This window comes from Punctularia strigosozonata (genome assembly GCF_000264995.1).
Source record: "Punctularia strigosozonata HHB-11173 SS5 unplaced genomic scaffold PUNSTscaffold_13, whole genome shotgun sequence".
Classification (NCBI taxonomy): Eukaryota; Fungi; Basidiomycota; class Agaricomycetes; order Corticiales; family Punctulariaceae; genus Punctularia; species Punctularia strigosozonata.
In genome coordinates, this window is record NW_006767445.1 from 961,693 (window position 1) to 989,098 (window position 27,406).

Here is a 27,406-nt window from a genome sequence, read left to right on the forward strand (position 1 = left end):
GACCCCATATTTGCTCGACCTTACAGCCAGCTTCTAGTGCCTCCTATAACCACTCTTAGGCCCAAACCTATGATTCCTCACATTTACAGTTATCCGCCTTAGTCTTCATTAGCACTCATAAACAGAATTACAGGACGTCGGATCCATGAGCAATACAAGTGCCTATTTGCGCGTATGTCAGCCGCGCCATACCATTGCCCGAATTAGAGGCTTAACCCAGCGGAAGGTCGCATCCGTCAGGGGAACATACGTTCCCAATGGACCCGGTTTGGGGCGAGGAAGCACTGTTCCTGTTCGTGAAGCACCCGCCGTTCCGCGGCTCCGGTTTGTTTCAAGTTGAGCTTCAGCAGTTATGTTTGTCGACGCTTGCACGAGAACAGGAGGAGCAGGCGGGGCAGCAAGGACGACCTTCTCGATATATTCGTCGCCTTCGAGAGCACTGAGTTTTGTGTCGCGCTCATCAGGATGCCCTAGTGCGTAGTTCTTGTCGGATTCAACTTTGGAGCGGGCAGACGCGTGCAATTTGGCACCCGCTGGAAGTTTGCGGTATCGACCTCGAGTTGGTCTTCTCTCAACAATCTCCAAAAATGCCCAGCCTTTCCCACGTAAACCGTGGTCAAAGGAGCAATGGATCTTGTCTGCCAGCTCTGTGTGTTCTCGTGGAGGACGTTTGGTGTCTGCACCATGATATAGCTCGTTGAGCAGCCGATCACGTTTCGGGATAAATACGCGATCTGACCTTGGGGCTTATGTGCCTTCTCGGAATCCTCCTCGGGTGTTGACGTCGTCAGGATATTCAGAATCGTGGAAGTGCCGTGATCTCCGTATATCAACACCGAGCGATACTTCCTGAGAGCCTTTTCACTAAAAATGATGTTTCCATCCGCCGAGGCCATTGCCGCCGCCCAGACGATCCAACGAAAGCTCAGATTTGCTAAGGAGCCCTCTTCGCTCTTCCTCTCGAGGAATCCGAATCGTCCTCCAATGTCGCTATGATCACCAACAAACCAGCGCTCGATGACAGTTGATTTACGTGGTCGAGCCCCACCCGAAGTCGGAGGAGGCGGATGGTACTTCTCCGGTTCAAATTTGACTCGTCTTTCGTCAAGTGAGAGCGCATGACTGCAAGGATATGATTAGTAGATACCGTGGAGTAGCCTTGTGATGTTCTCACTAGACGTAACGTGCAAAGCCGTCAATACGGTTATGGTCTCCATCTTTCGTCGGGCTCATGCCGGGCTCTGGTAGATATGAAGTCCGTTTCGTGCCGGTTGATCGAACAGTGTCCCTAGCAAAGCGTCGGACGGTTAGCGCTTCGACGAGAAATGAGAACACCTACCAGAGGCCGAGGAAATGAATTGTTGCCTTTTGACCGAAGATGTCACGAAACTCTCCAGCTTGCTGCCAATTGCTGCGCATCTTGTACATTTTCCACGCGAACTCGACGTGTTCGTCATTACCAGCGATGAGCAGGCCAACCTGAACAGACGATTTAGTATACCGCGCTCCCACAACGTCTCAAGCGGTACCTTCTCAATCATGCCGCACAACGCTCGTGCGGTGTAAGCGCCTAGTAGTATGTTACGTGATACAATCGTATTCACCAGAAGGCAGACACATGATGCGTACCACGACTAAATCCGAACATGTAAATCCTATCCCCGCTCTTCCAGTGGTTCATCAAGAATCTATATCCTCCGAGAATGTGTCCCTTGATACCGCTGATAAAGGTTTACAGGTCAGAGGGGTGCGGCATCGGAAATTGATTGGGATTCTCACTTCGCGACGAGTACATCTTTCCATTTCGATATTCTTGTCTTCAGCGGCAATCCATCTGAGTCGGTTCCCACTGGGACTTTCGCATCGTACGTTCCGATCCCTGCCTGGTAGTAAGAAACTTGTCGTTTGGTGTCCTTGTTGAGGAGCTCATAAACGCGGATGACGTTGGTGATGCCTTCCTTTCCGAAGCGGTTCGTGGTTCCATCAAAGCAGAGAACGATGTTGCGGCCCTTCGCTATTCTATTAGAGGCATGGGACATTCAAAATAGACATACAGCACTGACCCTGAACAATTCTGTGATTGGCACTGTCTCTGTATCTAGCGATAGTATCGGTGGCACCAAGAGGTCAGTAGTACTACTGAACGGCACTTGAAGTGCGTCTCACGCACCAGATGATACCAGTGGTCGTGCAGCTGCCATCGTGGTCCTTTGCGTGGGTTTGAGGCGGTTCGGGAGGGATGCTCAAGCCCCTCTGTTCTTTATATCGTTGATAGCCTCCGGCGGTAGAGACGGGCGCCAATCCGGTATATAGAAGGCTCGAAAGTGAATATGGCTCCTCGGCATCGAATAGCCTTCAGTCACCGTACACCGGTGTCTGGCAGTGTAGTCCCACGGAGACAAGGGAGTACGGCTTGATTGGTCCTGGAACTGTCCACATGAGCGTTATTGAACCATTCCAGTTAACACCTGCATCGGAGCGGTGCGTCGGCCTCGCTTGACTGGAATCGCCGACGCTGTGAGTGTAATACCCGCACGATATCGTGTGGCGCGGCAACCATCATTCTGCTATCGGGACCGTGCCGGGTAATACCATACCATACCATGGCATACTAGGTCATGGAGTGATTAGTGCAGGAAAGCGGTCAGATAGGTGAATCGAGACGTTGTGCTCCCTCGCGAGTTCTTTCAGTCGTGGGAGTACGGAAGATAAGCAAATGAGCCTTCAGTCTTAACTTTGTATGGCTGAAATAGTACAGCTTAGTTGTCGCGGACGTCGCTTAGACACAGAGTTACGGAGTATGCCCTATAAGACGATATTAGGAGCGGATGAGGTCAAGGCTGGTGAGCTTACTTTACCACTGACTTCGAGCTTGAGCGCAACTGTCAGACACATTGCATGTTTTCTTTGTCCAAAGACGATCCTTGGACGTTGGATCACGACTCACTTGGGGCCGATGTAAGATCGGATATCGCCTGAGTGTATCCGGAACTTCCAACGTGAATGACATCAAGGCAATCCGACTATCAAGATCTGCATATTTTATCGTCGCTGGGGCTCGCGAACAGCCTCCCTCGTGCGCATTGGCTCGGGGAGGTTGCCGTAACTTCCTGTAAACGCTTCCACACCGCTGTGATATGTGAATGGGATCTCCAGCAACGATAACGATGAGACTCAGATGAGACAGTTCCGGAAACGTCGGGCGACGCCAAGGGAGGGGGCGGGGGACACGGTGGCGCAGGTGACTGGATCAGGCAAGACGGCACCACGAACCCCTCGACCTGCCCTGACCTGGCTTGACGGATCGAGCACCACCAGCAAACCGCCGGCGCCTGTCCTCCCGACTTCACCCTCAACCTCCGCCATCCCCTCCGCCGTCCTCGACGACCTCGACATTCCTCACGACTTCAACGCACGTCGGCGAGGCCAAGCCCTCCGCGGAGGTTGATTGATACCGTACAACCATCGAGGGTGAGGGTGATAACAACGACCAGCGTCCGCGAGCGACGGCGATATCCCACACCCCTCCTCTTGTCTCCTCCAGCTTGTCGTTAGGTCGAGGGTTGGGTCTTTTTGTCGAGTCCCGTTTTTGACCTGATTGGGCCTGAGAAGGCTTCGGAATGACCTGTGCCTCATGCTGGACTCCTGATCACCGCCCCCACGTCGTTGTTGTCGTCCGCACAATTGATCGCTCACATCCTTTTCTGATCTCCCCCAGGTTTTTACCCCGCCCGCCCTGACTCACCACCACCACCAGCGACATCAGGACCGCCTCTTCGAGCCAGATAGGCGAACGTCGACGATAATACACCCGTATACCCGTACTAGGCAGCTCGCAGCCGCAGCCGCCTGAGCATCATCAATCGCTCGGACTCATCCTCAGTCCGCATCCGCATCCTCAATTTCGACGTACATCCACCTCAAAGTCACCCACGACGTATCCCATTCCCCAGTTCTACCCGCCCTCCAATCCTCCTCCCTCCATGATGGACCCCTATGGCGCCCCCGCCGGCGCAGGCGGGACCGACTCTCCGCCCCTCCGCCAGCCCACCAGCACGGGCGGTATCCTTGGCTCATTCCTCGGTCGCTCCAGGCGGCACTCCAACTCTCACCTTAACCCACCGCTCTCGCCAACCGCCGACTCACCGCTGGCAAACGGCTTGCCCCGCCCGCCGTCGCCAAACGCCAATGGATCGGGACACCGACGACGCGGAGCCGCGTCACCGAGCGCCGTACAAGCGAGCCAGAGCCAGGGCATCGGGCTCGCCACTCCGATCGGCCAGACGCCGTCGATGGGCGGCGCGCTCTCCGGAATGCTGGCCCTGCGCCGACGCCGCTCCGCCGGTGCCCTCGCCGCCCAGCAGCAAGCTCAGCAGGCCCAACAAGCCCAACAGCAACAGCAGATGCCCGCGCCCGCTGCGCACACCTCGACGTCGCGCTCCCCGCGCCGCCCCTCTCCGAACCCGAACCCGAACGCGCCCGTGCACCGTATCCGGCTCGTGCCGCACCTCGACTCGCGCCGCTCGCTCCGGTTCGACGCCATCGCGCGCGACGTGCGCGAGGGAGATCCGCCGCTCCGCATCGGGCGCTTCACGGATCGGTCCGGGATGGGCCTCGCCGCCGCGAACGCGCTCTCGTCCAACAAGCTCGCGTTCAAGTCCAAGGTCGTCTCCCGCGCCCACGCCGAGATCTGGTGCGAGTCCCCGGGGAAGTTTTACATCAAAGACACGAAGAGCAGCAGTGGCACGTTCTTGAACCACGTTCGGCTCAGCGCCGCGGGCGCGGAGAGCCAGCGATACGAGCTTCGCGATGGGGATATTCTGCAGCTCGGGGTGGATTACCAGGGCGGGGCGGAGGATATTTACAAGTGCGTGAAGATCCGGGTGGAAGTGGGCAGGGAGTGGCAGGCCGCCGCGAACGCGTTCAAGTGCGTATTGAGCCTTTGCGAGGATATGTGGATGGGATGTGCTAACGCTTGAACTCGTAGCACGAACGCGCTGGAGCAGCTCAAGTCGTTGTCGGTCGACCCGGCCAAGGCTGCCGCCTCCGGTGTGCCGAGTAAGAAGACGGCCAAGATGGGGATGCCGGATTGCTGCATTTGTACGCTCCCCTTCCCTTTACTGATCCCGACGATCGTCGGCTCACGTGGTGGACCCGCTTAGGTCTATTTTCGGTGACGATCCAGCAGTCGCTCTTCATCGCGCCGTGCTCGCACGCGTTCCACTACAAGTGCATCCGCCCGCTGCTCGACGCGCACTACCCGTCGTTTTCGTGCCCGCTGTGCCGGACGTACGCCGATCTGGAGGCCGACGTGGAGGTGGACAACGACGAAGATGAGGACGAGTTGGACGCGGACGGCGGAGAGCTCGCTGCTGCCACGGGCGCGCTGAGCCGGATCGGTACCCGGGACAGAGAGGACAACGCGTACCCGGAGACGGACATCGAGCCCGATACGGGCGCGACTCGGCTCGCTATCCGACGACGCGGAGAGCCGGCGCCGCAGGCGATCCCAAGCCAGGCCACGGCGAGCGGCGACGCTGGTGCGGACTTGCAGGACCTGGAGATGGTGGACGGCGAGCGTGGCGCGTCGCCGCTCGGCGTGCTGTCGGAGGATGATGAACCTCTGCCGTCCAATGGGAGCGGGAGCGCCAGCGGAAGCGGGATCGGTGGGCTTGACGAGTACGCGCATCTGTATGCGGGAGGCAGGGGTGGCGAGGCGGACGAGGGCATAGAGGCACACCTGATGGCTATAGAAGGAGAGGGCCGGAGGAGCGCGAGTCCACCTAGCGGGTCGGGATCTGCTGGTGCAGGAGTGGCGGGGGAAGATGGGGTGGACGCCGACGGGACCGTCGGCGCCAAGCGGAAGCGGTGAGGAGGGGGAGGCGAGTTCTTGGTTGACTCGTTCATGTCTGGCTATCGTTGCGTGATTTAGATGAACTTGCGGGTGAGCGTTCGAGGTTCTTGTTTGCTTCCTACCATCTGCTGCATACTGATTGGACCATGCGTATCTCCAGATCATACGGCTCAAGCACATGGACGAGGTTCTCACTCACCCATCCTCCGTGATATCTCCTCTTTCTTTCATTTTCTCCCCCATATGACATTCTCGAGTGGTGATGACATATTTCCCGGTACCTTTCTATCCGCGGCCCTTTCCTCACGTCGTTGGCGGTGCCCCTCGAGGCCAGCGCAGGCAGCGAGAAACCCGCCAGGTCAGGTGTTACATATTTGTATACTACATGATGACTGTCTAATTCGTACCGCACTCGACGGCTCTGGGTTGTTGTTCACGAACTTTTCGGTCGTTGGTTGACCGGTTATATAAGGGCGCGCTTTGGCCAATCTGTCACAGCGCGTACGTCGCACGACGAATGCACAGCTTTCACCAATCAAACGAAAACTCCGCGGAACCTGACGACTTTCATTGGCTTTCTCGCGCGCGCGGGCAGGTGCTGACGGTGACCGGACATAAGGATGTTTCTGCCGCATACCTGCATCGGCGGGATCGCAAGGGGCGCTTAATCATCCGTGGCCAGCACATGCACGCCGGGGACGGTGCTTCGCAGTGTCTCCAAATCCTCCTTAGAGAGTCCTGTGCATCTCCGAAAGATCAACGCTCGTAAAATGGGTCCCCCATCCTCGCGCTTTCTCGAACATTTCGTCCACTTCGTCGTCTGCGCCATGAACCTTCAGACTGTGGCGAGGAGATGAACGGGGTGTGTGGGTTTCTCGACAATTAGAGGACGTCCGAGCTGGCGACGACTCACTACCAGAATCCCAATTTGGTCGCAGCATGCCACAGCACGTCTATCTCCTGCTCGTCTCCATTTGCCACGCGCTGGTAGTCGATAACAAGTAGCGGGTGGGTCACTGCGTCCTGCTGAAAGGATGGGATCATGTTTCGGTGACGGAAGAAGAGCGGCTGTCTCTCACCTGCTGGCCTTCTACTTATATAATGTCGAAGAATCAATTGACCCTTTGTAACTGAATCAGCATTGGTAATACAGGTGGGAATCTAGCAAATGCCGTACTTCGAGGAGAACGGCCTTGGTGACTGCGGGAAGCGTCCGGTACCCACAATGCTGCGTTCTTTGATTGTGGTTCCAACGAGGACCTCACCACGGCTTCAGGATATAGCGCAAACTTAAACATTGATGAGGCGTATGGGTGTTGTCAGATTCCTTTTTTAACAATCCTGGTTACGCATATGGTGATACACCGCCAAGTGTGACGTCTACGCAAGGAGCTCAAACATGGACGTTCACTCTCTATATGAGCACTCACCCTCTCATAACGACCAACATAACTTTGATCAATGGATATGATCCCGTAATCACGCGGACACAGTTTTTGTAAGTCCGGGGTGTTCGAGTTCGATGACGCGGAATTGTGAGAGGGCTAACGGTTGTGTTAACTGGATTTCAATGTACATTGGTACCTTCGAACTCACCTCTACCAGAGCTTGCGATGATGGACAGGTGTGTATCTCCGAAGCACATGGTGAAGACGACTTGCCACCACTGGCATCGTAAGCGAGTGGCTCATGCGCTGGAGGGCCTGCATCGACCGTCAGTAAATTTTTGGGTGATCAAGATGCTGATTACTCACCGTCGGGGTCGGATCTCTCCCCCCGGAGGATGTACCACAATGCTCAACATCGACGCGATATCACTCGGAACCGGAGTGTGTGGACGAGAGTGGCCGGCGGCGGGAACAGCGAGCGTATGCACGCTTGGGACGACGCTCCCCTCCACAGGTACATCTACACCTCTTCGATGTCCCCCGCGCATAGTGATGTCCAGAGAAGAGACGGAACGCGCGTCGTATGCGTCGAATGTATAAGGACTCGCCGTGACAAGGACAGGGCCGTGAACGTCGACGGAGGATCTTGACGCCTGCCGATGGAAATTCCTATCTTGATGCCCCACCTCAAGGTAAGGTCCTACGTGCCTCATTGGAGATGATGTCCGGGCCCGCAACGGCGCTGGGGAAGCGATGTCGGCTGGTTGCCTGCTCGCTATGATCAAGTCTCAACCATCCGGCGCATATATTCGCGCGTTTCTCCCATCTGCCGCCTGCTCATTCTTCCATGGTCCTCCATTTTCCCCGTACGTAGTATTGGATAGAACGCGGTGCAGTATCGCCCATATCTTCACGAAAGCCGCGCCTTTTAGCACCTGTCTGAGACAGCGAAGCAGGCCTACCAGCCATCGTGAGGTACGCCGCACGGGCATGTTGCAGAGGCGGATGTTGAATCGTTATAGCATCGATGTTTCATATTATAGCAATGGCTCGATTGAGAAAGCCGGCGGGGTTTTCATGGGGCTGTTCATTGCAAGCGGTGAGAGTCAGAGGACTTTTGGCGCTTGCTTCCGTTCTCGTCGGGAAACCCGTGGCGAACGCACTGTCGGTATTTAAGCGTGTACAACGTGTTTTCACAGCCATGGAACCATGAGTTATTTCGCTGCTCAAACGCTTAATGATACTTGACGCATCGCCAACTGGTAGTCCAATTTGTCGGAGGAGAGCGCGGCGTGCACCACGATTCTTTGCTCGCACTAGAAAATTGCCACGAAAACTACTACAGATAGAGAACAGATGGATGACACGATAGCAAATAGATAAAGTGATGGTATAGAAGCGTGAAAACACCCTCTAGACAGCAGTCCCCATCTCTCTTCGCCGGAAGGAGGTAAAGAGCCGGAGAAATCGTGGCATGACGATCCCGGCGTATTTATCCTTCCAGAAGTTCGAGCCTGCAGCTTGAACCGACGACTCCGAGTCACTTTCATAGTAGTAATAGTCTTCGTTGGGGCGCTTATACTTGATCGCGGTCGAGAGCTGCTTGGACCACGAATGGTGGTCGTCCCACGTCGTGCTGATGCACCAGAATACGGCGATCGTGCACATCGCCGATAATATGCCCATCATTATTCGAGTGCGGGCGGTCGTTGAGTCGAAGAAGAGCAGGAAGCACGACACCGCGAATGTGACCATCCTGGGTGATAGGGTCAGGCATTGAATAGACAGACTCGCGACAGGAAGCGCCTCACCCCCACATCAACAGCGCGTAGGGAAGCGCATACAGTATCGCTGATAGAGCTATTGATCAGCGTATATATATTCAAAGATTAGACGGACACGTACATAGGACCTCGAGTCCGTAAAACGGATGCGCTCTCTTCTGTAGAGTATCAGACTAATCCGATGTCAGAAAGGGGCCGAATCACAAGATACTGGGCTACGAACGGCATCAGCAGCAGACATATGGTGGTTTAGGCGATAGTGGCGATCCAGTATCATGCCGAGCTGAGCTCTTCACTTCAGAACCCCTGATTACTTATCACGCACGAGAAACGCCTGCTTACAATGATGGTCCCAATCGAGGCCGTCGTAGATATATACGACAAGATCTGCGCCCACGACCTCTGAGGCGAGGCAAGATCGAAGTCGAAATTTGACAGGTTGCTGAACGTAGAGTTGCCGCCGATGCTGATGAAGTTCGGCGCCTGGTTCGTCTGGTCGACGCTCGGAATCGCGAGGAAAGCCACCTGTCATTCGCCCGCGCATCAGCCACGGATGCGGCGACATCCCTTGAGGATCACTCACGTTGACGGACAGCAGGACGGTGGACTGTTAGATCGGAAGTCAACAACGAGTCGTTTACTGGGCTGCCGAGTAGCAGGCGATACGCACAGGTAAGAGGAACTTGTCCCACTCCTGTTGAATCTTCTCCACAAACTTCCTCCATGCGTGCTCGTGCACGATTTTATCAACCCATATCATGCGGAAATGGCGAAGATGTATGTCTGGCGCGAAGAACAGCAACGGGGATACGACGGTGATCAGCAAGGTCGGCGGGTGCTGACTCTCCGCGTGTAGTGGCTGGCTATAGTTTAGCCTGGCAGCGTGCTGACCGTGGAAGTGGAGGAAGCGGTTGTGATCTGTTGAAAGCTATGTAAGGCTGGGTTGTTGCACAGGAAGAGGAAGAATCTCACGAAACAGGGCCATCATTCTTCCTACAGTCGTGAAAAGCGATTAATTATGCACACCGATGCTCGCTTAGAGGACCTTACCAACGACGCAGGCAGAATAACCCCCGATTTCCTGAACATCTGTCGAAGAGATTCAGCAGGGAGCATGCTGGAATGAGGCAGAGAACGTACAGTTGACGTTCTTGACGAACTCCATAATAGTCATGACCTCCTCGTGCGTATACGGCGAAGTAGACCGCCGAGAGGTGAACATGTCTATACTGGCCGCCGTCAGATACGAGAAGCGGGAACTGTGATTCACTTGCCGACGCCGCTATGCATCATGATTCCAAGGAGCTCTCGAAGGAGGTCCTCGCTTATGCGACGCTGGAGAGGGAAATACTCCCAATGTGTCCTGGGAGGGCAGTGTTTAGTATAACCTTTAGACAGAACATAGAAAAACCCACCAGTAATGGGCCGAGAGCTCAACCTCTACGCGTACAGGAAGTCACGTCAAGCCACTGACGGAAAGCGGTCGAGAGCGGTGACATACTGATGTGTGACATATTCTCGACGCCAAGGACATGCCCGATCGTCGAGTGAAGGTCCATGACGTCAAGCCAGAACAATATACGCTCTTGATGATTCACGCAGTAGTAATAGCATGACTCTTTACCGTCCCCTTCAGATGGAAGTTCAAGTACGATTTCGGCGTCCTGCGGGAATTCGGAACCATGAGAATGCTTGACCTCCTCGATGATCTTCATCGCCGTCTGAATCTTCTCGTACACATCCGGGTCACATATGCGGGCATCCGTAAGGAAGTTCTGTAAAACACGTAAGATTCGTGGTTCTGTATTGATGCGAAGGAATCACCTCAGTGGGATGATGGTAATATACTGGACCTTCTGGATGAACATATCTATCCCAGCCGAGGGGAAGTGGAGTACTGCAACGCTCGTCAGGCGCTGATCATTGTTCACAGTTCGTTCCAACTCACTCGATGTAGTCCATAGTCATTGGTGGCAACTGTAAACCCGACTTGTGGCTTGGTCTGCGGAGCACGCGGCTGAGTAAGAGTAATAACACATGTAAGCGAGGGGTGCGCACACGACAAAGTTCCTCGCGTATCGGTTGACACTGTGTGTGTCAATGGGGAAGATTCCGTGGTCATCCAAGCTGGGTCTATTCCGTTCCCTGGAGCCCGCGTTAGGGCGAGCGGGATTGTGATAAGGCTAGTGATAGTGAAGATTGTATTAGCTGGGCTATGACATGTCCATGACGCTGTCAGATTCACCTCGGCCAAGCTCTGCATCGTCGGTAAGGGAACATGCACCTCTGAAGCAGAGGGCGAAGAAGTCCTGCTGACACCAATGTCGTACGAAAGCGCTTGTCCGGTAAGGGCAGCTGCTTCAGTGATTAGGACATATCTCGTCGCGCAAAGCTCTATAGACATACTGTCGCTGTCGCGCCCATCGTAGCCGACCTCTGGCGAATGCACTACAATGCTCACTACGGAGGCAGAATCGCCCGGTACTGGGGTATGTGGACGAGAAGGGCCCGCCGCAGGGACTGCAAGCGTTTGCATGCTCTGCACGACGGTCCCTTCGACAGGCACGTCTTCCCCTCTTCGGTTTTCTTCGCGCAACGTAATTTCAGGGGAAGAGATAGAGCGCAGATCATGTCCGCGAGAGGGGGTGTAAGGACTCGTCCGTTGCATAGGCTCTAGGCAAATATCGACGGATGACCTTGATGCGTGACGACGAAACTCGCTATCCTGGTAGCCAATTTCGAGGAAAGCTCCCCTGTATCTCCCCGGTCCAGGTGAGGGCGTCCGAGATCGCGGCAGCGAAGCGAGGTTGGTTGGCTGCCTGCTCGCCATGATCGCGTCTTGTCCGCCTCGCGCATGCACTTGCGCGTTCTTTCTCCTCTCCTCCTCTCCCTCTCTTTCCCGCAATGTGCCTCTTCCACCTCTTCCGCGTACCATACTGGACAAGAGCTTGTAGAGCACTGACCAGAGTTGCAGAAGAGCAGACCATGATCGCTTTGGCACAAGCTGGCGAAGTCGGCCGAGCAGCCACCGTAGCGTGCGCTGCACCATGTCGAACATGGGGGTCGGATGTCGGGCACTATCGCATCTGCTGTCGAAGATCTTTTACAACACCATAAAGGCAGTCCTGTTCATATGAAAACCGGTCGCAACATTGCGAGCCGCTTTGGCACGGCAAAGAAGACTAGCCTCATTGTCGGTGGTGAGAACAGAGTCCCGATATGGAAGTCGCGGACAGCATTGTCCTTCCGTCCTTGTCGGGATGAACACGTATGCACAGCTTGTGTGCAGCTTGTTCATGCACCGTCTTCAGCCTCCTCATACGGCGGCTGGACGAGTCAAACAGCCAGGCGATGGGCCTTTCTGACGCTTGAACTTGCTCAATACTTATGGCATGATATACACATGGGTCATCTTCTGTGATCGGATGCTTCTTGAACTTCGCGAAACCTGCATGCCTGCCCTGGCCGTTCGAAGGCGCCCATCGTGCAAGATACTTATTACATATCCTGGAAGTCTCGAACTCTTGCCTTTTCCTTGGACACGAGACCACGCCAATTGATCAAAGCGCCTATGGCGTCGGTATCTCCACGTTTACCAGCCACTTGAAGATGGCGTCCATCCATCCAGTGGTTCAATCCGGCGCATTCCATATTTTGTCTCGGATGAACTTGGTCTGGTATCAGGTTTATCACCTCTTGTGCGGCCCTGGCCACCCGAGTCAGCGTCATACATATATTTATATCCGGGGTGCTCGAAGCTAATGTCACCGAAACGACAATATGTTGACAGCACACCGACACGCAACGCCGCCCGAGCACGCTCTGCAGCGTTTCAACCTCTCCACCGCGCAACCCCTCACCATCTCACTCCTCGTTTCCGTGTTGCATCCTCTCCGTTGCTCTTCCCACACCTTCCTAGTCGAATGATGCTTCTTGCAGCGCTATACGTCCTGACGGCGGGAATCAGTTCCGCCTACGCGTCTGTATATGTAACAGAGCCGGTCGCGGGGACTACGTACAAGGCGGGACAATACGCTCAAATATCTTGGCGCGACGACGACCGCGCGCCACATATTCAAGATATGGGGCCGATGACCTTGAAGCTCTTCACCGCCAACGACGTTAGCATTGGAACCATTCGTTCGTGGCGCCTTGGCTAACCGTCATTCTTTACAGGAATACGTAGCTACTCTTGCCAAAGACGTGCACCCTTCTCGCAAACAGCATGGCGTCTACCTCCCGCATTCATTAGGAAGCGACAACACTGATTAGTCCGTACCGCTCTCATATATCCTCGTGCTGCCCTCTGACTGCGCGCCCACCAGCGTCATGCACTTTGTCAGTGAAGATCCCAGGCTGACCGTCTACACCGCCAACTTTCCCATCCGCCCCTCCAAGCCCTCTTCCTCCTCCAGTGCGCGCGCTTCTCCATTCTCCGGCCACAGACCGTACACTGAACGATCTCACGTATCACAGAATCTCACCATACCACATCGCTGTACGAGCAACTCGCGGCGCCGATGGCGGTGGAAGTGAGCACCTACAGCGACACGGCGACGTACACCGAAGCGCCGATCTACCAACCCGTCGTCACGCTCTTCGCGCAGAACGAGACGATCACGAGCACGCTCAAGCCGACCAAATCGGAACTCGCGGACACGACCGTCTTCGAGCAGAGCATAGCCGCCTTCCCCACGTCCTCCTCCAGCAAGCAGGAGGCCGACTCGATGGGCACCGTGTACGAGCAGCCGAAGGCAAAAAGCGCGGCCTCCTCTGGCGCACGGTTCTGTCGCGGCGCTGGCGGCAGGTGGTGGAGTGTAGACGCTGAGCGGCTGAAATTCCAGGCCGTGTTTGTGTTCTGGCCAGCGCTGATCGGCGTCACGATGGCACTCTGAGAAGATGTCGGTTCAGGGTTATGAACGCTTGGGCTTTGTGTGGCTGTATTCGGGGGCTTTGTATGGCTGTGATTTCGCCTTCCGGTTTTGTGTGCGATTGTTCGCCGTTTTTCTATGCATTGCTATCTGCAGCACTAATCTCTCCTGTGTATCTGTTTCGTGCACGCGATCTATCGTATTCAATACTATTCATCATCGCTAAGTAGCTTGCAATGAGGCATGACGTTCTGACGCCGTCTGGGTCCGACGTCGAAGCGTTCTCGTATTGACTCTGAGTGCGAAGCAATCAATCACGGCTCAGTGCCGATGGCCATGGGATTGTCTGAACATGCGCGCGCCCACGCTACGAACATGATGTTTTTGGGATTTGAAGGCTGGAAATCCGTCTATCACCCCCGCAGAAGCAAACGAAGGGGAGGTGCGCCGCGCAAGGCCATGATCCGTCCTCTCAATCGGTCCGGACGAACGTCGATGACATCGTCGGCGACAACGGTATGCGTTCCGGGGAGAGGGCGGCGGGAGTATATAAGCCCCACACCCGGATTTCGCAGCGATGTGAACGAATCGGGCGCAGAGTCCCCACAGCCCTGCAGTACCGTACACGCAGCACAATTGCAACGATGACGGCAGCCCCATTCGCCCGCATCATGCCCTCTTGTCGACCGCTGCTCGCTCGCGCTATGGGCCATCGACCGAAACCGAGGCCGGCGGTGGGCGTCCGGCGGCGAACGCTCGCGACGGTTGTGCGGGAGGCACGGGGAGATATGGAAGAGACGATGCCGCCGTTTCCCACGAACGTGACGACGCATCCGTTGCTGGTCATCGACCATGCAAGGATCGTAGCGGGAGATGAAGAGGAGGTGGACAGGTTATGGCACGCGGCGACGACGCTTGGATTCTGGTAGTGAGTGGCACACCGGTGTTTTTTAACATCGTGTTGCGGAGCATAGGGCTGATAAGGATTTGGTGTGGGGGTAGCTTGAAGAACCATGGCGTGGAAGAGGAGGTTCGACGCATGTTCGAGATGGGGCGGGAGACGATGGCGTTGCCGATGGAGGAGAAGATGAAGTTCGAGCAGGGGGACAGCGGAATGTCTGCAGGGTAGGGAGCAAGTTTGTCTTCCGGCGTGCGAACATACTGGCTGACGTAGATGGTGGCAGGTACAAGGCGGCCGGGGCGAATGCAACAGACGAGAACGGGAGCCCAGACACTGTCGAGTTCATTAACGTCGCCAAGGACGATGCGCTAGCGTACCCGCGCGTCGTGTACCGGACCTACCCCCGCACGGTTAACGCCCGGATGGAGACTGCCGTCCGGCCGTTCGTCGCCAAGTCGAGCGCGGTCAACACGACCCTCCTGCGCGTGTTAGGGCGGAGGCTGGGGCTTCCGGAGGGCGCGTTGGAGAAGAGGCACAGTGATGTCGAGACGAGTGGGAGCGAAGCGCGCTGCATCCGCAAGCCCGCGATGAGCGAGAAAGCCGCGTCGAGCGCGGTGGCGATCGGGGGCCACACGGATTTCGGGAGCTTGAGCTTCTTGCATAACAGACTTGGAGGATTGCAGGTTTTGACGCCGGGAACAGACGAGTGGCAGTACGTCAAGGTAACATTACGTTTTCCTCGCAACATGGCAGACGATTGGGACTAATTTGGTGGCGTGGTGATGTTAGCCGATACCTGGTCATGCAATATGCAACCTCGGAGATGCTATGGCCCTGTTCAGCGGCGGTATCCTTCGGTCTAATATGCATCGCGTGGTGTGAGTGTCGGTCATGTGGACGTTTTGAGGGAGTATCTAACTACCATGGTCGATAGCCCTCCTCCCGGCGAACAGTCCAAATTCGAGCGTTGGTCACTAGTCTTCTTCACGCGACCAGGGAACTCCGTACCGCTGCGTGCGCTGGAGGCAGAGAGCGCGTTGATCGCCGAGGCGGTGGAGAAAGCGGATGACTCGGAGAAGTACAGAGGCACATGGACCTCGAGCGATTGGTTCGCCCGAAGGATCAAGAATCAGCGTTTGCGCAACCGAACGGTATGTGATGATGTTCCTACGCCGAATTTCACCTCTCCTAAATGCAAGTCATTTACTGCAGGGCCCAGAGACATGGCGTGCGAGTCGCGGCACTGAGCATCAGGCGTCGAAGTCATAGCTTGACCGCGAGCGGTGGCACTGGAAGCATGAATTTAGCCTGAAAGCTCGTAGCATCATAAGACAAGCAGTTCAGAGCAGCGCACGGGTTTCAGTAGTATTAGGAGCGGCCTGGAGGATCCGCTAGATAGCTGATATCGAGGAGAATTGTTTGACGAGACGAGTCGCAATAATGACATTTATTCGCCGACGTCTCATGCGACGTGTACGAGTATAAAGGCCTCGAATTCGACATCGTTTTTGGGCGTAACGAAAGCCTTGTAGTAGATTATCACTGCCGTCCTGACCACAAAACCGAAATCCGCTGGACAGAGCTGGAGCCTGGAACAAAGAACAGAGGAGGAAAAAAGGACATAGGGGTTAGACACAGCCACACGAACAAACAGAGCCAACCACAGAGGCGTTCACCGCTACCGTCATGTCGGGGTGGCTTATAGCATTTGAGGCTTCACATTCAAGTTTCGTTTATCTGGATTGCCTCGGCTGAGTCTTCATCATCGGCGTCGTCGGACACGCTAGCTACTCCGGGACCACGCACTCGAGCTTGGAGGATCCTTCCCGTCCACTCCTACCTACTAGCTGACACCGCTCGACTACCTCAGCCATGCCACGATCTGCTTCGCCCCATTCTGAAGAACCGGAAGTCGGAGAATTATCCGAACGCGACCCGGATACCCAGTTTGAGCCGTCGCCGTCCGACGAGCTGTACGAGGTCGAGAAGATCCTCGACGAGACGAAAATCAAGTACAAGGTTCGCTGGGCAGGCGTGGACCCTGCCACTGGCGAGCCGTGGGAGGACAGCTGGGTGCCGAAGAAGGACTGTACCGATGATCTGGTGAAGGAGTGGAAGCTGAGGAAGGTAGAGATGAAGAAGAATCACAGGCGCGGGAGCAGCAAGGCCGGCTCGGGTGCGTCGCATTCATTACCCAGCATATGCTGGTACATGCACGCAAATATGGATATGTTGACCCATAAAGATATAGTAGCATCGTCCTCTCGACGGCCTTCGAACGGGAACCCGGTTCGGCCGGTTCGGTCGAACAGCGTAGCTACGTCCTCGACCGTGACGGACCACCGCAAGCCGAAATCTTCGAAGGTCAAAATGGAACACAGTCCATCACCGCCGGCCGTCAAACGCAAACGACGAAGGACTACTCCGTCACCTCCCCTGGATCCTTACGTGAACCCGTTCGACGGCGAAGTTCCCGATCCCGACGAAGAGGACGAAGAGCCCGGAGAGCCCACACTGAAGAAACGGCGGACGGTACAGGACGAGGTGCAGCCAAGCCCTCGATCCAGCCGAAAAACTGCTACGGAACTTGCCGCGTCGCTGCATCGCAAGATGCAGTCGGAGGCCGAGCGCAGCCCTTCCGCGACCCCAACACGTACGCGCGCAAATTCTCCCCTCATCCGACCCGTTGCAACTACGAGAAATAAGCCTGTACATGAGAGTCAGGAGAGCTACGAAGTCAAGCCACGAAAGCGATGGGGCAAACGGGTACCGGCGGACGACGGTTCCGATCCTGAACCAGACCAATTCGAGGAGGTACCGCCCAGCTCCGACGAAGAGGCGCGACATAAACGATCCAAGTGTGTTCCTCAGCATCATGCTCCCGTATGAAATGACGAGATTCGGCCCTGACACCTGCCATTCTCAGACAACTGCCAACAAAGATTCCCAAAGTGGTCGCCAGACGAGGTTTCTCGCCCTCTGCCGTCGCTCGACCGAAACCCAAGCCAGGTCCTCCCCTCGACCCAGACATTGAGATCATCTCGCCTCCTCTGAGCGTAGCATCAAGATCCACCGCGCGGTCTACCGCGAAGCGCCAACGCAACGGCGCCGAGGCTGCTCGTCCCAAGCCCGGTACCACGCTTAACGGGATTAACGACATCCCTCCGAACCCCATATCGAAAGTACCCGGCACAACCGTTGAACCCTCGCAGGTACCTACTTCGTCCTTCGAACGCCCGGAACTCGCTGCAGACGCTATCCGAAGGGTCGCCGCAGCAGCACTGTCTAAGCCACCCCGAACCAAACCCTTGATAAACATTGAGGGCAGGTCGTCGTCGTCTTCGTCTTCAAGTCCAACACCCGTGCCCGTGCCTGCCATGATATCCCATCTCAAGGCCAAACACCGGGTCACCGGGGGACCCACTCCTCCCAAACTCTCGGCCTCGACGGGCAAGAAGCAGCCGCGCGCGACGCACCCGCTCGCCGAAGAAGAGGAGGAGAACACGCAGGACCTCCTTGGTCTTGGGTTCGCTGCTGCGGAACGCGTGCAGCACGATCAGGGAGACGAAGTGGGTGGTCTGGTCTTCGACCCAAATTCGCCACTCGAATTTGATGATGCACAGCCGCCGAGACGTCTCTTTTCCGCAAGCCGCTCGCCGGACCCAGCCGCCGCGGCCCCGGCTGTAGTCGCGGTAGAATCAGCGGAAACGACTCAGCAAACCAACTCGTCCGGACTGTCCTACATCACGCCTCCGCCTCAGCCGGACCCCATGATGCATGGTTCGACCAGCAGCCGGACAAGCGGCTTGCAACGAACCACGAGCTTGGTGAAGAAAATGAAGGATCGGAGGGAAAGCTCGGGGAAGGCGAAGGAGGACCAGTCTGCGGGGTGGGGACCGATACCGCGGATGGATGCTGACGACATGCGGCCGTATGTCCTTCAGAGCTCCAGCGCGTTGCCGGATGGCAAGCCGCGGAGGCGTAAACCTAGGGACCGGGATAGTGAAGACGAAGCTGACGCGCCCATGAGCTCGATCGAACAGTTCAGCTCTCCAGAGAAGCCTGCGTCGTCGACCCTTGAATCTTTCAGTCGACTCGGGCGCGCGCCGCATCCGTTCAGTCAAGTGACGGACGAGAACGACGCAAGGCTGAGAGAGCGGGGGAAGAGACTGTCGGAGGCGCGGAAGCAAGCGAAGTCAGAAAGGGAGAAGGCACGGAGGCGGACCATAGAGGAGATTGGGATTGTGCCGAGCTCGGACTCCGCGCTGACGTGGGCTAGGCTGGAGGAGCAAAAATCGGATGTAAGGACTGAGAAGGAAGGCGAAGAGGAGGACGAGCTGGCGGAGGAGATGGAGCAGTTCGTCGACTTTGACGGGGGGAATGACGAGGAAGACGTCGCTGCGTCGGTCTTGGATGAGAGCCGAGTGCGTGGAGCTGCCAGTGAAGGTGTCGACGTGACCGGGTTGGCGCAGTCGTCGGACCACCAGCGCGATCAGCAGTCCGATGACGAGGAACAGGTATGCTGCGCCCCGATTGTCAAACACCTGAGTAGGAACAGACGCTAAACGGCACTCCAGGTCCACACGTTTGACGGCTCTGCGGACGCACTCCCGTCCTCAATTCCGCCTCAGATTACGCAAACACAGATGGGTGTATGTGTCAGAGTTCCCGGGATCCATTGAAAACTCGTTGACGTCCATCCGTGCAGTCTACTTCTCAAGAACTTGATCGTCTTCAGAAAGAGCTCACGCGGCTCAGAGCGGAAAACCGTAACCTTAAGACGTCCCTCGAAACGCTCAATGCCCAACAGATCGCGCGGGACGAGTTGGCCGTAGCACGGGAGGCCGAAATCACCGCTGAACTGAAAGAGTGGGAAACCGAGCGCGCGTCCCTAGTACAGGAGCGCGATACGCTCCGACAGAGTCTGCTAAATGCAGAAACGGGGCAGGCGGCTGCCAAAATGTCTCTGGAAGAGGAGGTAGCCAAGTTGAAGGCCGAGTTAGCCGCGGACCGGGACGCACGTATGCACGACGCGTCTGACCGGGACGCTGAACGAAACACCCTTCACGAGGAGATCAACCGGCTCACGCTCGAGCGAGACGACGCGGTGGTCCAGCGGGCAGGGCTGGACACGCGGCTTGAGACACTGAAGCGTCAGAAAGAAGACGCCGAGCGTTCCTCGGAAGTGTTTCGCGACTTGTACCTTCGCGCATCCGGATTTGCGGACGAGGTCCGAGCGGAGAATAAGGACCTTCTGCAGCGGGCAGAGGTCGCAGAGGGGCGCGCGGAGGAGGGGGTCGCGATGGTGAAGGGGCTGTACGAGGATCGGCTAGCAAGACTTGGCGAGGATCGCGAGCGGTGGAAGGTACGGGCCGAAATTGCGGAAGAACGCGAGAGGCGGACGAACGCAGACGACCTCAGGCAGCGAGCGGCGGAGTGGGGCGAGCTGAAGAAGAAACTCGGGGTTTTGGAGGAGAAGTTGAGCGCAGCGAGGGCAGCACGGGCGACGGTCGCCAATGAGTCGCAGCACATGGTCGATAAACTCGACAGGTCCAACGCGACGTTGAAGAGGCAAGCCGAGTGGATCGGAAAGCTACAGGACATGCTAAGAGCATTCGCGGAGAACGCCGTCGGGCCCCTGCTCCAGGAACTGGCGGGAGCCATGGCCGACCTGGATCCGGGAGCGCACACCGACACGACCCGCTTTCCGAAGGACCCTGATGAGGATACAACAGATGGATCGCTGGATGCTGATGGTGTCGTCGACGACAACAACGATGACACTGGGGACTGGGTTTTTTCGTGTAAATATCGAGACGGCCATGGCGGAGAAGTCCCCTGTCCACTGGTCTTCAAAACGAAAGAGGTACGCTATCTAGATCATATCGGCTGGCATTTTCTCAAGCAGCCTGCGCACAGGAACTAAAGAGGCATATCATCGAATCTCCCCACATCCCGAACTCGAGAGTGGTAGAATTGGAGAATCAACCCATGGTCGCGGCCACTGATTGAGTTATTTATCTGCATCTGGCTGTATGCGGTCACGACGTTTCCCCTCTTTAATCTGCCAGGCATTATATATTCATGTTCGATTTTGTGCCCTGTGTGCATCAGATGTATCGATAGCTGCCAATACCGAATTGACATCGCGTGGTGGACGACTTGTCTAGCGGTGAACACATCTGCACTGCATGTTGGCGTGGTTCGAAGTCGCGCTACTTTGGATGGATCTCTGCCGCAAACTATAACACGATTGAACAGTGCGGACCGCGAGCGATGAAGGTACGGAACTCTACTTCTAAATCGGCAACTTGCACTCACACCCACACCTGATATAGCATCCTCTCCACACTTTATATGCGCATATGCGTCGGGGATTCATCGGTTTCCGCCATGCTGCCACCTTTTCCGCAGGATGTCCCTGCACATCCTTTATTGATCATCGACTACGATCGCATCGTCGCTGGGGACAAGGACGAGATTGAATTGTTGTGGGATGCGGCTACCAAACTTGGATTCTGGTAGTGAGTCTCTCCTCGTTCAGAGGCGCACATCTCGACGATCCAATTCAATTGAACTCCGGCAGTTTGAAGAACCATGGGGTCGATGCAGAAGCTGAGGCGATGTTCGAGATGGGCAAGGAGACGATGGCATTGCCGCTCGAAGAGAAACTGAAGTACGAGCAAGGTGAATCCGGGATGTCGCACGGGCAAGTCGCTCCCATGAGCTTTGCCGTGACGTCTCTGATGACATCGCACTCATAGCTACAAAGCCGCTGGGGCCAACGCGACCGACGAGTATGGCAACCTCGACGCGGTCGAGTACCTCAACGTCGCCAAAGACGACGCTCTCGCTTATCCGCGCGTCGTTCACCGATCATACCCACCTACGGTCAACGCGCGTATCGAGGATATCGTCAAACCCTTCGTCTTGAAGTCTTTGCAGGTCAATCAGACGCTTCTGCGCGTTCTTGGCCAGAAGCTGGGTCTCCCCGAGGGCGCATTAGAACGCCGCCACACGCTCGAGGAGCTGAGTGGATGCGAAACCAGGTGCACTAAAGTTGCAGCCCGCACCGAGCCGACCCGAGTCGCGTTAGGAGGCCACACGGACTTCGGCTCTCTGTCTTTCTTACACAACCGCCTTGGAGGTTTACAGGTCCTGGCACCGGGGACGGATTCCTGGAGGTACGTGAAGGTGAGCACGACGTTCCATGACAATATGCATATGTATTGAGATAGCGACGCCAGCCTATTCCTGGTCACGCTATTTGCAACGTGGGAGATGCCCTGGCGCTCCTCAGCGGCGGGGTCTTACGCTCAAATATGCATCGAGTTGTGTGAGACGGATTGCGATGACCTCGGTCAGCGCACCCTGATCGTTCTTGAACATCTAGACCGCCTCCTGGGGAGCAATACGGGCACGAGCGTTGGTCACTCGTGTACTTTACGCGTCCAGGAGATTCAGTCCCGCTCAAAGCCCTGACGGAAGAGAGCGCGCTGATCAAGGATGCAGTGGATCGCCTGAGCCCTGCAGAGACGGCGAAATATGAAGGCTCGGCCACCGCCCGTGAATGGTTTGCACGCCGGACTCGCAACCAGCGCGCCAAGAATCAGTCTGTGAGTAAAGCATGTATACTGAGATTCGGCCTAAAAGCTAAGATATCGTGCACGTCAGGGTGCAGACACCTGGAGAGCCAGTCGAGGGACGGAGCATCAGCCCGACCGAAGTTGAGCAACGCCTGGGCTAAGCGCCGCACCTGTTATCGCCCGATCGTGGAGGGTACGGATTTATCATTGCGTCATTTCGGTGTAGATACATTATTGTTTTCGGTTGGAAAGACAGTCTTGTACAGTAGATATACTTGCAACAGGGTGCGATCACGGGCAATCGTGATGCGGGATTAGTGGTCATGGAAGTCCGCGTTACTGGATGATTAATAAATGGGTCGATATGATGAACGGAAATGCGTCCTTGGAGGGGAACAACTAACCCCAGCAGCGATAACTCGTTCACGCAGCGTGGCACCGGCCCCAATGGTTGATGACGATCCTCTCCGTCGTGCAGCAACACCCGCAGGTTATGCACTTCGCCTGTGGATCCATATGCTGGGTCACCATATGTTTTACCAAATTCGTGATCTCCGCGAAGCCACTGTAGGGTTTGCAGCCGTGGGGGCATCGGAGCAGCTTAGGGTCGCATTCCGTCCGGATGTGTTCGCCGATATGGCGCTTTGCGTCCGCGGCGTTCGTGCACTGGACCGTGCAGCCGAGCCAGCCGCATATCATGGGCACCGGTTTCACATATTTGGACCACTCGCTTCGTGGAGGAGGCCACAGTTCCGAAGGAGCGGGAGGCAGAGGGGTGAGCGCCGAAGACCAGCCAGCAGATTCGTTTGGTGAGTGGGAGGGGGACGCCGAAGGTGAAGCAACCCGAGATGATGCGGCGGCCGAGGATGAGGTTGAGCGGGACTGTGTTTCTGGCCTCTCCGAAGATCCCTGCTGCTCAGCGCGGCGATGAGGGGTTCCAAGACTTGTGTGCACATCATGAAGCCACGTAGTTGACGTGCCGATCAGGGCGGCACAGGTTTGAAGCCTCCAGATAATATCTTTCGTAACCTGTGCAGGAGGTATCGCGCGGGGAACACGGATATGAGGCATTTCCTGAAGCCCATTCTGCAATAGCACGCCCGCGGATTGTCTAGTGGCCAGGGGGTCCAGGATCCCGCGTAGGCTTAACGTGGAAAGTGCCCCACGCAAGAAAAACGTGTCGGGAGCGGGAGTGCGACCTGCGGGGCGATTCATTCCGGTCAACCCGAGCGCATCATGCTGTTGCGTGTGTTGCGTGCCTTCGTCTGTCCGTGGACCCTGCCCATGCGGGACCTCGGATGCAGATGGGTCGATGTAGAGCTGGGGGTCGACGTAAAACTGCGGGCCTGCGTTGGATTGCGAGTCTACAGGCGGCTGCACGTATGATTGCTCCACCAATGATTGCCATTCTTGCAATACGGACTGCGCCAGTGCTTCAGCATGTTCATATGAGACGAAATCGACAAATGGGGGTGCTTGAATCCCATTGGTCGAGGACGGATCCAGCAAGCCGCCCGCCGATGCTTGCTCACATGACTGTTCAAAGAGAGCTGCGATTGAGACCTGTTCTTGGGGACCGGGTATGGAGGATGCAGGTGGGAATGAAGTATTATGAGTTTCACTCAGAAATTGGGTTATGACTGACTCCATTTCCGAGACATTGAAATCCGGTTGCGCATAGTTTGGTTCTAATGAAAGACCTTGAGAAGGGACAGAGAAGGGGGGTCGCATGAGGGCATCGTCATTGCTGGACTCTCGAACGACAGGTTGCACACCCGGCAGCTGGGACAAGGGTTGTGACCCTGAGGCTGAACTAGGAGGCACCATGTACGGGGGAACGGATATCGTAAGTCCATCAATGTGACGAATCTGTGGTCCTGATTGAACGCTAGTAGGTAAAGGCGGCTTGATGGACGAACGTGCCACGGGGTGTCTGGACGTAACGATTGAACGAGGTTTCCTGAGAGGTAATGATGAAAGAACATACCCCGGGATACCGCTTGCGCGTGACACCAGAAGTCCAGGACGTTCCCCTTGCCCTTCAACGCGTCGATATGCCTGCTTCGGAGACGCGCTATGAAAGAAGGCGTCAAGACGTCAATCCGAGGATACTCGACGAATCATCTCACCTCCCAGAAGATTCGGATGACCTGTTCCTCTTCCGTGAGTCCCGAAGAGGCAGCGGTCCATTGTTGGCTACGCTGCCAGAGACCGGCGGCCCCGCGGGTGGCTCACGCTGATTACTCTCCAAAGCAGCAGCCCTGGTGATAGGCGTCGAAATATTACTGATAGATGCAAGGTGAAAGGACACGTACGTTTGATCGGCCATGTCCAATAGTAGCCCACCTATGTAGCTCGAAGACGTGTTGGTGTGACTTGTAGTGAACGTCGTCTTGATTTTCCTTTTGGACAGAGAATATATATTGAAGGCGTATACCCTTATTCACCAGAGATCGTGAGCGTTATGGTACAACAGGTGGTAAAGAAAGACAATCGAGCGCACGTCGGTTTTAACCCCCGGTGTGGCCCATTCGCGTAGTTACATAGGTCGAGCCCAGCGTTACGAGCCCGAGAGTAATCCCTTGAAGAGAATCAACCATAGCTCAAGTGCTCCTTCGTATGGAGTGCCAGGAATCGTAAGAGAGGACGGTGAGCGAGCGTTGAGTGTCGAGATTGATGCAGGTCCGGAGGTGCGGGAGCTGCCGCCGGCGGTTGCCGCGCAATGGACCAACACGTGGGCCGCCGGCTAGCGCGTCCGAAGGCTGAGGCTTCGAGTACGAGCTGAAGCATTCTGTACAGTGTGAGGGAAATCACATCACATACCTGAAAAATATCTCATGCCAGTCTCAGTCTAGCGGTATGTCTATGGAGGTCCGATTTGAACGGAGCTGGTTTCTCGCGTGCAATTCCCAGCCCTTTTGAACGGGGCGCCCGCAGGTATGCAGTTGAAAATGCATATGCAAGAGATGGCCTATACGCAGAGGGAACCTACATTGGTAGGACAAGACCTTGATGGCGGAGCCCTCGATGTAGAGTGGCACGGTACGTCGAACTGATAGGTCCTCGGATGTCTCAACCTGGGAGGTAAATTCGAGAACATATATCGTGAATGACGTAGCGACAATAGTGCAAGCGGAAAGATAACTTGCGTACCTGACGTCGTCAGTCCATAGAGCATTGATGTACCATCACTAGCTCGCTGTTGGATGTTCGCACTAAGACAGACGTGAGTAGACGGCCGTGACGGCGCAGCGAGAGGGCGAATGAGTGTGGACGCAGAACAAGAACCGACATATCCTTGAAGTGGTCGCAAGGTTATTGATCGCATGTCAGAGCGGTGTTGAGGTATGACAGAGCAGTCGAGGTCATCGTCTTGTCTCAGAATCGAGGAAGGGGCAAGGTCGATCGCGTTTGACAATAATCTGACCATTTCAGTAGGTACTAACCGTAACATAGCCAACGGAGTATGTGACGCGACGCGACGCGATGCAAGTGGCTTGCCACCTAACACAAGCAAGCGAACGTGAACATTACAGATGCTTACGATGTTTGACTCGCCTTGTTCACGTCGTCAATCGAGACCGGGCCTGAGGAACAGAGTAGTTGACACGAGCGCCGGAGGCGGCTATGAAGACAAGCAGAGGGAGGGAGTATTTGGACAAGCGCTGGGTTGAAAGGCCACGAGCACGGATCCATGCCACAGGACGTGTCGCTGTCAACGACGCTCACGGGCAGCTTGTTGCTGAGCGAGGCAAGCCTCAGAGCGATCAGCATGTAAGCGTTGGAGGAGCTCAAGAGGCGGCCCGGGAAGACTCATGAACCATATAGCGGGCAAGATAGACAGAACCAAAGTAGGCGAACAACAGCGAGCGCCAAGGCTGGTGTTTCTTAGGCAAAAGAGTGGTCGCCTTTGCTTTATTGTTCACAAGCAAGCCACGACAGTGTCTCGTGAAGATACATCGGCCAAGACCTAAAACAAATAAGCAACTGCTTGTGATGAAACATCTGACACAAATGGCAGCAGGATCCCGATACTTAATTGGGACAGCGAGCAATGCATCAATCTGTTATCGGAGCTATTCTCGCTGAGAGTAGTATGCCTGTTATGAGAAGCAACCTAGGGAAAGGGTGCCGCAGACACACGCAGCCCTGGTGATCAGATTTGTATGACTAGAGCGGCAAATGTCGCGCGGAGCCGGTGCATAAAGCACGACAACTCAGATCATTCGTTGTATCTGCCCTGCGCGTGGCTACTCGCCGGCTTATGTATGACAGTTATGACCTGCCTAATCATTAGATCATTCGTTGTATTTTCCCTGCGCGTGGCTACTCGCTGGCTTATGTATGACAGTTATGACATGCCTAATCATTAGATCATTCGTTGTATTTTCCCTGCGCGTGGCTACTCGCCAGCTTATGTATGATAGTTATGACCTACCTAATCATTTGTCGTGTCCGCCCTGCGCGTGGCTACTCGCCGGCTTATGTATGATAGTTATCACCTACCTAATCATTAGATCATTCGTTGTATTTTCCCTGCGCGTGGCTACTCGCCAGCTTATGTATGATAGTTATGACCTACCTAATCATTTGTCGTGTCCGCCCTGCGCGTGGCTACTCGCCGGCTTATGTATGATAGTTATCACCTACCTAATCATTAGATCATTCGTTGTATTTGCCCTGCGCGTGGCTACTCGCCGGCTTATGTATGACAGTTATGACCTGCCTAATTATTCGTCGTCTCTGCCCTGCGCGTGGCTACTCGCCGGCTTATGTATGATAGTTATCACCTACCTAATCATTAGATCATTCGTTGTATTTGCCCTGCGCGTGGCTACTCGCCGGCTTATGTATGACAGTTATGACCTGCCTAATCATTAGATCATTCGTTGTATTTGCCCTGCGCGTGGCTACTCGCTCGGCTTATGTATGACAGTTATGACCTGCCTAAATTATTCGTCGTCTCTGCCCTGCGCGTGGCTACTCGCCGGCTTATGTATGACAATTATTACTTCCGGCTCA

At 55.6% G+C, this 27,406-nt stretch overlaps 9 protein-coding genes across 9 annotated transcripts; 4 read left to right on the top strand and 5 right to left on the bottom strand.

The window, feature by feature from the left end:
- Positions 1–177: 177 nt before the first annotated feature.
- Positions 178–2,201, bottom strand: PUNSTDRAFT_137724 (uncharacterized protein; the record flags this gene model as incomplete). The annotated part of the gene is made up of 9 exons (XM_007387380.1): positions 178–677; positions 740–1,122; positions 1,175–1,288; positions 1,340–1,479; positions 1,530–1,570; positions 1,630–1,721; positions 1,780–2,009; positions 2,064–2,098; positions 2,171–2,201. 9 exons carry the CDS (start codon positions 2,199–2,201, stop codon positions 178–180), a joined length of 1,566 nt encoding a protein of 521 aa, XP_007387442.1.
- Positions 2,202–3,340: 1,139 nt separating this feature from the next.
- Positions 3,341–6,453, top strand: PUNSTDRAFT_107325 (SMAD/FHA domain-containing protein). Its single transcript, XM_007387381.1, has 4 exons — positions 3,341–4,927; positions 4,988–5,100; positions 5,163–5,944; positions 6,015–6,453. Exons 1-3 carry the CDS (start codon positions 3,984–3,986, stop codon positions 5,870–5,872), a joined length of 1,767 nt encoding a protein of 588 aa, XP_007387443.1. The 5' UTR covers positions 3,341–3,983; the 3' UTR covers positions 5,873–5,944; positions 6,015–6,453.
- A 129-nt stretch (positions 6,454–6,582) lies between these two features.
- PUNSTDRAFT_107326 (uncharacterized protein) lies at positions 6,583–7,557 on the bottom strand (the record flags this gene model as incomplete). The annotated part of the gene is made up of 5 exons (XM_007387382.1): positions 7,451–7,557; positions 7,285–7,398; positions 7,032–7,234; positions 6,768–6,976; positions 6,583–6,694 (listed from the first exon to the last, which is right to left on the bottom strand). Exons 4-5 carry the CDS (start codon positions 6,896–6,898, stop codon positions 6,583–6,585), a joined length of 243 nt encoding a protein of 80 aa, XP_007387444.1. The 5' UTR covers positions 6,899–6,976; positions 7,032–7,234; positions 7,285–7,398; positions 7,451–7,557.
- Positions 7,558–8,655: 1,098 nt separating this feature from the next.
- Positions 8,656–11,856, bottom strand: PUNSTDRAFT_137726 (uncharacterized protein; the record flags this gene model as incomplete). The annotated part of the gene is made up of 18 exons (XM_007387383.1): positions 8,656–8,998; positions 9,054–9,093; positions 9,148–9,199; positions 9,250–9,309; positions 9,369–9,551; positions 9,610–9,633; positions 9,697–9,944; positions 9,999–10,019; positions 10,077–10,115; positions 10,167–10,255; positions 10,297–10,389; positions 10,442–10,466; positions 10,528–10,801; positions 10,851–10,923; positions 10,975–11,028; positions 11,085–11,209; positions 11,272–11,381; positions 11,433–11,856. 18 exons carry the CDS (start codon positions 11,854–11,856, stop codon positions 8,656–8,658), a joined length of 2,277 nt encoding a protein of 758 aa, XP_007387445.1.
- Positions 11,857–12,952: 1,096 nt separating this feature from the next.
- On the top strand, positions 12,953–13,921 carry PUNSTDRAFT_46927 (uncharacterized protein; the record flags this gene model as incomplete). Its single annotated transcript, XM_007387384.1, has 4 exons — positions 12,953–13,147; positions 13,203–13,297; positions 13,352–13,440; positions 13,503–13,921. The coding sequence occupies 4 exons, from the start codon at positions 12,953–12,955 to the stop codon at positions 13,919–13,921; spliced, it is 798 nt and encodes a 265-aa protein (XP_007387446.1).
- A 764-nt stretch (positions 13,922–14,685) lies between these two features.
- PUNSTDRAFT_74662 (Clavaminate synthase-like protein) lies at positions 14,686–16,045 on the top strand (the record flags this gene model as incomplete). Its single annotated transcript, XM_007387385.1, has 5 exons — positions 14,686–14,825; positions 14,900–15,022; positions 15,082–15,520; positions 15,588–15,676; positions 15,733–16,045. 5 exons carry the CDS (start codon positions 14,686–14,688, stop codon positions 16,043–16,045), a joined length of 1,104 nt encoding a protein of 367 aa, XP_007387447.1.
- A 2,214-nt stretch (positions 16,046–18,259) lies between these two features.
- PUNSTDRAFT_54989 (uncharacterized protein) lies at positions 18,260–20,940 on the bottom strand. Its single transcript, XM_007387386.1, has 5 exons — positions 20,718–20,940; positions 19,507–20,664; positions 19,376–19,450; positions 18,422–19,315; positions 18,260–18,367 (listed from the first exon to the last, which is right to left on the bottom strand). The coding sequence occupies exon 2, from the start codon at positions 20,460–20,462 to the stop codon at positions 19,953–19,955; it is 510 nt and encodes a 169-aa protein (XP_007387448.1). The 5' UTR covers positions 20,463–20,664; positions 20,718–20,940; the 3' UTR covers positions 18,260–18,367; positions 18,422–19,315; positions 19,376–19,450; positions 19,507–19,952.
- Positions 20,941–21,191: 251 nt separating this feature from the next.
- Positions 21,192–22,529, top strand: PUNSTDRAFT_74488 (Clavaminate synthase-like protein; the record flags this gene model as incomplete). Its single annotated transcript, XM_007387387.1, has 6 exons — positions 21,192–21,322; positions 21,385–21,498; positions 21,563–21,992; positions 22,046–22,134; positions 22,192–22,414; positions 22,473–22,529. The coding sequence occupies 6 exons, from the start codon at positions 21,192–21,194 to the stop codon at positions 22,527–22,529; spliced, it is 1,044 nt and encodes a 347-aa protein (XP_007387449.1).
- Positions 22,530–22,580: 51 nt separating this feature from the next.
- On the bottom strand, positions 22,581–24,987 carry PUNSTDRAFT_145984 (uncharacterized protein). Its single transcript, XM_007387388.1, has 6 exons — positions 24,888–24,987; positions 24,700–24,822; positions 24,514–24,645; positions 24,372–24,458; positions 24,304–24,317; positions 22,581–24,253 (listed from the first exon to the last, which is right to left on the bottom strand). Exons 3-6 carry the CDS (start codon positions 24,572–24,574, stop codon positions 22,808–22,810), a joined length of 1,608 nt encoding a protein of 535 aa, XP_007387450.1. The 5' UTR covers positions 24,575–24,645; positions 24,700–24,822; positions 24,888–24,987; the 3' UTR covers positions 22,581–22,807.
- Between the last annotated feature and the right edge of the window lie 2,419 nt (positions 24,988–27,406).